At 50.7% G+C, this 10,476-nt stretch overlaps 1 protein-coding gene across 1 annotated transcript in view; it reads left to right on the top strand.

Annotated features, from left to right (window-relative positions):
* Positions 1 to 9,769: 9,769 nt before the first annotated feature.
* LOC123041946 (gibberellin 2-beta-dioxygenase 3) overlaps positions 9,770 to 10,476 on the top strand; it is a 4,421-nt gene continuing 3,714 nt past the window's right edge. Inside the window, exon 1 of the mRNA XM_044464496.1 lies at positions 9,770 to 10,375. Within this exon, the coding sequence (XP_044320431.1) occupies positions 9,930 to 10,375 (446 nt within the window). The 5' untranslated portion in view covers positions 9,770 to 9,929. The remainder of the gene's footprint in view (positions 10,376 to 10,476) is intronic.

The raw sequence follows: 10,476 nt of genomic DNA, 5'->3' as shown, positions 1-10,476 counted from the left end.
GGATGCGCTGGGGCGCGGGCGGCGACGATGGGCTCGGCGGGCCCGCTGCGGGCTCGCGGGCCAGCGGCAGTGGGCGGTGATGGAGTGACACATGGCGGGCAGGGATTGGTTGCGGGCAGCGACGGCGGACGCATCCGGCTCGGACGAATGTGTCCGGCGGCGCGGAGGTTGTGGTGGCTAGGGTTTTGCCCAAAAATGGAGGGGAAGGGGCTTTTATATAGGTAGAGGGAGTTTGGAGTGTCCAAATGAGATGTAGTTTTTGCCTACACGATCGTGATCCAACGACGGAGGACATGGAGATGGTTTAGATGGGTTATTGGGCCGTTTTGGAGGGGTGTTGGGCTGCAACACAGAAGAGGCCTTTGCGGTTACCCGGCTAACTGTTGGAGCATCAAACGGCCTCCAAATGGAACGAAATTTGACAGGCGGTCTACCGGTGGTGTACCAAGGCCACTTGGCAAATCTCGGTCCATTTCGAGAACGTTTAACACCCACTCACAAAAAGAGACAAGAGGGGTGCGCCAGTGCATGTGGGAGTGTCGGATTGCGAAAGGACAACGGGGAAAATGCTCGAATGCATGAGACAAACATGTATGCAAATGAGATGCACATGACGACGTGATATAAAATGCATGACATGAACAAAATGCAAAACGAAGACAAAACCCAACCACAAAGGGAATCTCATAACTTAAAGCCGAAAATGGCAAGAGTCGGAGTTAAAAATATGGCACGTTACATCCGAGGTGTTACATGGAAAATCATCGTAACAAGAAAATTAAGTTTCTACGATCTGATCGTGGAGGTGAATATTTGAGTTATGAGTTTGGTCTTCATTTGAAACAATGCGGAATAGTTTCGCAACTCACGCCACCTAGAACACCACAGTGTAATTGTCGTGGAATTGTCACGGCAGATGTCCTAGCAAAAGGACTTAGTCGTAGGGCCATTGCAACTAGGAAGCTTAAAGGGGTTAATCGGGACAAAGGACATGAGAGGTTTTATACTAGTTCGGACCCTTACGATGAAGGTAAAAGCCTACGTCTAGTTGTGTTTGGAATTGCTGGGGTTTCGATCACCAAGAGGCTAATCTGTCGGCTTGGTTATCGATCTCTTGTTTCTTGCCCTAAGCCGCCACCGGGTCGTCCCCTTATATACACGGGTTGACGCCTGGCGGCCTACAGAGTCCCGGACGGCTCATAAAACGCGTCTGGATCGGTGACTTCTTTTATATGCCTTTCTTTACAAGTCTTTCCTTACATACGGCGGTTTACAATATTGGGCCTTAAGCCGCCTCTGGGCTTAGGACTTCTATAAGCCTTAATAAACTATCGCCTTGAATGTTACTGGGCTCCCTTTGTGACCCGCCATTGGGGCTGACCCGGCCCCTCCTGGGCGGGTCATACCTGGTAGCTATATCCCCAACAGTAATGGTGTGTCTGAACGTCGTAACCGCACTTTATTAGATATGGTGTGATCTATGATGTCTCTTACTGATTTACTGCTATCGTTTTGGGGTTATGCTTTAGAGAAGGCAGCATTCACGTTAAATCGGGCACCATCGAAATCCATTGAGACGAGACCGTATGAACTGTGGTTTGGCAAGAAACCCAAATTGTCATTTCTTAAAGTTTGGGGCTGCGATGCTTATGTGAAAAATGTGTCTTTATAAGCTCGAACCCAAATTAGAGAAATGTGTCTTTATAGGATACCCAAAAGAGACTGTTGGGTACACCTTCTATCACAGATCCGAAGGCAACATATTCGTTGCTAAGAATGGATCCTTTCTAGAGAAGGAGTTTCTCTCGAAAGAAGTGAGTGGGAGGAAAGTAGAACTTGATGAGGTAACTGTACCTTCTCCCTTATTGGAAAGTAGTTCATCACAGAAATCACTTCCAGTGATTCCTACACCAATTAGTGAGGAAGTTAATGGTGTTGATCATGAAACTTCTTATCAAGTTACTACCAAACCTCATAGGTCAACCAGAGAAAGATCCGCACCAGAGCGGTACGGTAATCCTGATCTGGAGGTCATGTTACTTGACCATGATGAACCTACGAACTATGAGGAAGCGATGATGAGCCCAGATTCCATGAAATGCCTTGAGGCCATGAAATCTGAGATGGGATCCATGTATGAGAAGAAAGTGTGGACTTTGGTTGACTTGCCCGATGATCGGCAAGCCATAGAGAATAAATGGATCTTCAAGAAGAAGACTGACACTGACGGTAATGTTACTGTCTACAAAGATCGACTTGTTGCGAAAGGCTTTCGACAAGTTCAAGGAGTTTACTACGATGAGACCTTCTCACCCGTAGCGATGCTTAAGTCCGTTCGAATCATGTTAGCAATTGCCGCATTTTATGATTATGAAATTTGGCAAATGGATGTCAAAACTGCATTCCTTAATGGATATATTAAAGAAGAGTTGTATATGATGCAACCGGAAGGTTTTATCGATCCAAAAGGTGCTAACAAAGTGTGCAAGCTCCAGTGATCCATTTATGGACTGGTGCAAGCATCTCGGAGTTGGAATATACGCTTTCATAGTGTGATCAAATCATACGGTTTTATACAGACTTTTGGAGAAGTCTGTATTTACAAGAAAGTGAGTGGGAGCTCTGTAGCATTTCTGATATTATATGTGGATGACATATTGTTGATCGGAAATGATACTGAATTTCTGAATAGCATAAAAGGATACTTGAATAAGAATTTTTCAATGAAAGACCTCGGTGAAGCTCCTTATATATTGGGCATCAAGATCTATAGAGATAGATCAAGATGCTTAATTGGATTTTCACAAATCACATACCTTGATAAAGTTTTGAACAAGTTCAAAATGGATCAAGCAAAGGAAGGGTTCTTGCCTGTGTTACAAGGTGTGAAGTTGAGTCAGACTCAATGGCCGACCACTGCAGAAGATAGAGAGAAAATGAAAGTCATTCCCTATGCCTCAGCCATAGGTTCTATCATGTATGCAATGCTATGTACCAGACCAGATGTGTGCCTTGCTATTAGTTTAGCAGGGAGGTACCAAAGTAATCCAGGAGTGGATCACTGGACAGCGGTCAAGAACATCCTGAAATACCTGAAAAGAACTAAGGATATGTTTCTCGTTTATGGAGGTGACAAAGAGCTCGTCGTAAACGGTTACGTCGATGCAAGCTTTGACACCGATCTGGATGACTCGGCGTCACAAATCAGATACATATTTTATTGAATGGGGGAGCTGTCAGTTGGTGCAGTTCTAAGCAGAGCGTCGTGGTGGGATCTACGTGTGAAGCGGGATACATAGCTGCTTCGGAAGCAGCAAATGAAGGAGTCTGGATGAAGGAGGTCATATCTGATCTAGGTGTAATACCTAGTGCATTGGGTCCAATGAAAATCTTTTGTGACAAGACTGGTGCAATTGCCTTGTCAAAGGAATCCAGATTTCACAAGAGAACCAAGCACATCAAGAGACGCTTCAATTCCATCCGCGATCAAGTCAAGGAGGGAGACATAGAGATTTGCAAGATACATACGGATCTGAATGTTGCAGACCCATTGACTAAGCCTCTCTCACGAGCAAAACATGATCAGCACCAAGACTCCATCGGTGTTAGAATCATTACTGTATAATCTAGATTATTGACTCTAGTGCAAGTGGGAGACTGAAGGAAATATGCCCTAGAGGCAATAATAAAGTTGTTATTTATATTTCCTCATATCATGATAAATGTTTATTATTCATGCTAGAATTGTATTAACCGGAAACTTAGTACATGTGTGAATACATAGACAAACAGAGTGTCCCTAGTATGCCTCTACTTGACTAGCTCGTTAATCAAAGAGGTTAAGTTTCCTAGCCATGGACATGTGTTGTCATTTGATGAATGGGATCACATCATTAGAGAATGATGTGATGGACTAGCCCATCCGCTAGCTTAGCACTTTGATCGTTTAGTTTATTGATATTGCTTTCTTCATGACTTATACATGTTCCTATGACTATGAGATTATGCAACTCCCGAATACTGGAGGAACATTTGGATAATGAGGAATGCAAAAGTGTTCAGACTTGAGAGATAGAGTTTTAATAGATGGAGGAGTGCTTTCATCCATGATATCACACTCATGCAACACAGAGTCAAGCAAAGATATAAGGAGGAGCTGCTAAGATGGATTTCATTTCTACCTCCATGAGGTTTTGTAAATTAGCTTCTTAGTTTTTGTTACATTTCTTCCTTTTTGATTACCCCTTGTAATCCATGTACATTGTATATTTACATTATGAATAAATGTTGAATGTTGTGGGGGGTTTCCCTACAGTCACCAGTCAAAAAAAATACCAGAGGAACACCTTGTGTGATATCAAACGTCACAACGTATCTGGGTGATTATGAAGATGCTCTATAGGTGTCTCCGATGGTGTTTGTTGAGCTGGCATAGATCGAGATTAGGATTTGTCACCCCGTGTATCGGAGAGGTATCTATGGGCCCTCTCGGTAATTCACATCACTATGAGCCTTGCAAGTAATGTGACTAATGAGTTAGTCACGGGATGATGCATTACGGAACGAGTAAAGAGACTTGCCAGTGACGAGATTGAACTAGGTATGATGATACCGACGATCAAATCTCGGGCAAGTAGCATACCGACGACAAAGGGAACAACGTATGTTATTATGCGGTTTGACCGATAAAGATCTTTGTAGAATATGTAGAAACCAATATGAGCATCCAGGTTCCGCTATTGGTTATTGACCGGAGATGAGTCTCGGTCATGTCTACATAGTTCTCAAACCTGTATGGTCCGCATGCTTAACGTTCGATGATGATATGTATTATGAGTTATGTGATTTGATGTGCCGAAGGTTGTTCGGAGTCCTGGATGTGATCACGGACATGACGAGGAGTCTCCAAATGGTCGAGACATAAAGATTCATATATTGGAAGGCTACATTCAGACAGCGGAATGGTTCGGGTCGTTTCAGATAAGTTCCGGAGTACCGGGGGTTACCGGACCCCCCCCCCCCCGCGAGGAAGTTATTGGGTCTCATGGGCCTAATGGTGGAAGAGAGGAGGCAGTCCAAGGTGGGGCGCATGCCCCCCTAGCCCAAACCTAATTGGACTAGGGCTAGCCCCCCCCCATTCCTTCTCTTCTTCCTCTCCTTCCTTCTTCTCCTACTTGGACTAGGAAAGGGGGAAACCTACTCCTACTAGGAGTAGGAATCCCCCCCTTGGGCGTACCCCTTGAGGCCGGCCCTCCTCCTCCCCTCCTTTATATATGGGGGAAGGGGGCACCCCATAGACACACAAGTTGATCTTTAGCCGTGTACGGTGCCCGTCTCCATAGTTTTACACCTCGGTCATATTGTCGTAGTGCTTAGGCGAAGCCCTGCGTCGGTAACTTCATCATCACCATCAACACGTCGTCGTGCTGATGGAACTCACCCTCGGCCTCGGCTGGATCAAGAGTACGAGGGACGTCACCGAGCTGAACGTGTGCAGATCACGGAGGTGTCGTGCATTCGGTACTTGATCGGTTGGATCGCGAAGACGTTCGACTACATCAACCGCATTACTAAACACTTCCGCTTTCGGTCTACAAGGGTACGTAGACACACTCTCCCCTTTCGTTGCTATGCATCTCCTAGATAGATCTTGCATGATCGTAGGATTTATTTTTTTGAAATATTGCATTCTCCAACAGTTCCTCCCTTGCGGGGTCTTCATCCACTAGGGATCTTCTCACATGGAGGTCTTGAACTCCATGGGAGTGGTGGTCTCTGTCTCTCTCTCAAGAGGAGGAGTAGAAGCAAAGCTCACATAAAAATGAGCTATCACTTTGTTAACCCTAGAAATGAGGTGGATGTGGTCTATTGATAGTCTAAGCCGCGAAGGGGTAAGTGGGAGAGGGATACAAGGCCCAAGTCCCGCAGCTGCGCACAGGCAGGTACCGGATGTCCGATCGGTGTCGGACGTCCGGTGGCTCGTGAGGTACCGGACGTCCAGTGCGGGTTGGACATTCGATGTTTTGGCTCTGTTGAAGTGGCGTCGGATTTCCGGACGATGTTGGTCGTCCGGTCGCTGGAGGATACCGGACGTCCGTTGTCGTGTCGGTCATCCGGTCGCTGTAGGGCTCGTCGGTTGTAGCTCTTTTGGCTTGTGAAGTCTCTAGGCGTCGGACGTCCAGAGGTCGTCGGTCGTCCGGAGGCCGTCGGACATCCTAGAGGTGTAGCTTGTAGCAGATCCGTTTCTTTCGTCTTCTCTTCCAGGCTTCCCTCGCAGATGGTGTAGTTGTACACTTGCGCTCGCACTCCTGCTCGTCGTCTGCAGCGTTCCAACAATACCTATGCATGCACATGAGTGGAGTGTCAAGTAGTATACCATCCTCAAATGGGTCAAGTGAACACGTGTAAAGGAGATGATTCACCTTTATGTATGTGAAGTAGATATCGCACGTGTCACTTTCCAAACGGACTCTTGACATGGTGATGTTCGTAAGATGCTCCGCATCAGCTGACCTTATGATAGATCTGGAAGGAACGGAACGCTCGCATCTTTGATGGCGACGCCGAGCGTTCGACGAGGTAGGTGTTGCACCTCCTTCTAACGGAGGCACATGACTGGGCACTGGGCGGCGACCGGCACTTTTTGCTACGAGAGTAGGACTTCGTAGCTGGCTCTCTAGGCCTCTTTGTGTTTGTTTTCGCCCTTGCTTGCTTGCTAATGTGTTAGCTTGCCCGTGTAATCGGCATTCTTTGCCCCACTTCTAATCGATTGAAATACGTAGCTCTTCTGCGTTTATTTAAAAAATGTATTTTGGATAAATTATTTAAAAAATCATGAACCATCGGTATGTTATTAAGCTCGAGAATCATCTTACTTTTGAGGGCAAGACAATATGATCAAAAGAGTAAAAAGTTGACACAACCCTAACTCATTGATAGAAAATGCACCTGAAAAATTGACTAAGTAGCACAATCAATCTTAGAGTGATGATTCAATCATCAATTTAGTAAAAATGAAATTATTGTTCATTAAATTTCAAACAATCGGGTTGCTAGAAGTATATGGATTGATTTCACACTCCACAGCTCTAATGTAATTTTGATGGTCAGGTGACTGATCCGAAACACAAGATGCAAGGTGCAGCATCCCACGCCGGACCTAAATGCACGGTTTGGACCACGGTAAGAGCATCTCTAGCCGTTCGGCTCCCCAGGGCGCTGAAAAAGAGCCCCCTGGGGGCGAGCCGGCGCTAGATTGGCGTGTGAGGGCGACCTAGCTCCTAGTCGTTGACCCAACGGTCGTCCCGGGTGCGGTGATATTGCGTATAAAATATATGCAAACTCGGCGACATTTGCACAAACTCGGCAAAATTTCATTCAAATTGGTACATAGAACATGAAAACATGCAAACTACGCCTAAACTATGCCTAGTCGCCGCCGTCCTCGTCTACATGCCGAGAAGCCTGTAGAAGCGGGTGTAGTCGTCGTCATCGTCGTGCGGCTGGCTTGAGTCGGCGACGTTGCTGCTGCAGCCCTGGCCAGGGGCGGCGAGGCGTGGTGGCGCGCTGGACGGCCCGGCCTCGTCCTCGTCGTTGCTGTCAAGGACGATGACGCCGCGCTCCTCGCGCCCGCGGCGCCAGGCCTAGAGCTCCGCGTACGCCCGGCGCTGGTGGCGGACCTGCTCACGGACGTAGTCCTCCTTCGCCCACTTGAGAGCGGACTCATCGTCGGGGGCAGGCATCTCGACGTGCTCCGGCTTCACCGGGAGCAACCCCGGCTCGGGCTTCGGCCGGACCAGGCGAAGGGAGCGCCTCCCCGGAGTCAGACCAGGCGGGGAGGGCCGGGCACCCTCGTTGATGACGAGGGCATCGCTGCGGGTGCGGCGCCCGAGCGGCATCTCCTCCGGCTCGGGCTTGACGGGGCGGAGCGGCGCGGCCGGTGAGCCAGAGCCCGACGACGCGGATGACCCCGGCTCCATCCTCCGCGGTGCCAAGAGCTACCACGGTGGCGGGAGAAGGTCGGCCGCTGCGGGTAATCGAGGCGCGACACGTTCCCGGTCTCGATGTGGTCGAGGACGGCCTCGAGGGTGCGGCCTGGCACGCCCCACCACTCACGTCGACCGCCGACGTTGAAGCAACCGCAGGGGATGATGCCGTTGGTGGCGGCGATCTGCTCGTCGCGGCGGCGTTGGAAGTACATGGTCCAGAGGGTGTGGATGTCGGTGGTGTAGTGCGGCTCGTCCCTCTGCGCCTGCGTCAGGCAAGAGCGGATGCGGGCGATCTCGGCACGCCGCGCCGCTCCTTCGGGCACCGGTGGCATCGGTACGCCGTCGGCGCTCAGGCGCCACGTCCCCGGCCCCCGCATGTCCGGGGGCGTCGGGTACTCGGCCTCGTAGAGCAGGCGCACCTCCTACTCTTGGAGGTGGCGGCGGCCGAAGTCGTTCGCCGCCGCGCCGTCGCTTGGGTACCTCTCGGCAATGTTTCTCGTCGGCGGAAAGAGAGGAGTGTTGCTATCTACGCCGGAGAGGGGGGGATGAGAGTTGTGGCGTCCACCGGCGGGGAGGTCGTCTTTTATAGCCGTAGCGGGGCGGTGACGGGCTGCATGCCGGGCGACGCGTGGCTGGACGTGCGTCGCGGCGCGTTCACTGCACCGCCCGTGAGAGGCATCAATGGAGGCTGACCGGCGCGGCAGCGAGGCAGCTTTCGCATTGATTCCCACGGGAACCGAGGCAATGAGGGCGACGAAGCGGCGTCTCGCTGACTCGACGGGCCCATCAGCTTTCGCGCCAAAACAATCGCCCCGGCGTCCCCGGACGCCCCAGCGCGTCGGGTTCGGTAAAGGTCCGCCTTAGACCCAAACAGGCGAAAAACAGGTTTCTGAAGACATGACTAGACCGATTTTTCGACACCGGCGCAACAAAATCACCTGAGAAGGGGCCTGCTGGGGTGCGGCTGGAGATGCTCTAAGGCGTGGACAAATCGACAATCCACCGGCGAGGCGTCCCAGAGGAACGAGAGGTTGGCTGGCCTGGCGCGGCGGCCCTCGGCGCACGGGGACACGCGGCGAGCGGCGCGACGTGGGCCTTCCCCTCCCGCGCGGCCGGCGGCCTCCTGTCCAGGCAGGCAGGCGAGGATCCCGTCCTTTGGAGAAAGTGCTCATCTAGTCCATGATGAGAGATCCGAGCGCGGCAAGGTGACGGGGTTTTCTATTTCTATTTAAAAGGTTGCCACGCATGCGTACGGGATATTTCCGTTTGTCAGTTGGGGCCTGCCATACGTACATGTTCATTCGGTCCGTGCATGTATGAATTAGTAGTGGTATATATTCCACAACATATATGATACAATCTGCCGTGTAAAGCATGGGTTGTTGATCCAGAAGATAGGCTCAAGCATGTCCTCCGTTAATTATCTCCAGAATATGCCTCCGTTTCGTCTTCCTGCGCGCCGAGATTCTAATCTGGCAGCCCAGATGAATCTAGTACGGGTAGTTTTCTTTTTCTTTTTTGATTTGAGAATATAAGATGAATCTAGCCGCCAACATGAGATGAGATGAGATGCATAGCGATCCAGATGCGCCTACGGCCCTGCAAAATCATGTCGATTAACCCTGTCATGATTGAGACCCATTAATTCGATTTGCAGGATATCGCTACAGTGCACTGTATCCTACCCAGACAGCTAACCGTCAGACCCCATTGTGTTGTGGTGTCATCGCACTCATACACCGCTGATACACGCACCAAGGCAAAGGTGGTAGGAGTATCACCTCTCCCCCATGCCTATATAAAGATAGACCACACCCTTCGTCTCCCTTCCATGTCAACCTAACTGCCTTCTCCATTCCTCCTCTGTTTCTTGGATACAAACCGACTGACACCCTCTAGTTCATTAGCATAGGCTCTCCGTGCTTCCTCTGCTTTGTAACCATGGTGGTTCTTGCCAAGGGCGAGCTGGAGCAGATCGCGCTCCCGGCCGTGCACAAGACGGCGCCGCCACTGGCCGACGTGCCGGAGGTCGACCTTTCCGTGGCGGGTAGCGGCTCTGATGGACGGGCGGCCGCCGCACGCGCGGTGGCGCTGGCGTGCGAGGAGCACGGGTTCTTCAAGGTGACGGGCCACGGCGTGCCGGCAGAGCTCCTGACGCGCGTCGAGAACGCCGCTGCCGCCTTCTTCGCGCTCTCGCAGCGGGACAAGGAGGCGGCGATGTCGGCCGCGACGCCGGGCAGTCCGTTCGGCTACGCAAGCAAGCGGATAGGCAACAACGGCGACCTCGGGTGGGTCGAGTATCTCCTGCTCGGTGTCTCCGCCGCGACCAGCGGGCCACTGTCCGTGCCCGAAGGGGTGGTGCCGTCAGCGTCGCTCTGCTCTTTCCGGTGAGTGCACCCTTGAATTGAATTGATAATTACTCCAGCTTGCAGCGTGCACGTACCACCAGTAAGATCTTTCTATTTACGACACGTTATTATAGTGATGA

This window comes from Triticum aestivum, chromosome 1A (assembly GCF_018294505.1).
Source record: "Triticum aestivum cultivar Chinese Spring chromosome 1A, IWGSC CS RefSeq v2.1, whole genome shotgun sequence".
Lineage (NCBI taxonomy): Eukaryota > Viridiplantae > Streptophyta > Magnoliopsida > Poales > Poaceae > Triticum > Triticum aestivum.
The sequence above is the reverse complement of the archived record's forward strand: the minus strand, read 5'-3'. Positions and strand labels throughout refer to the sequence as shown.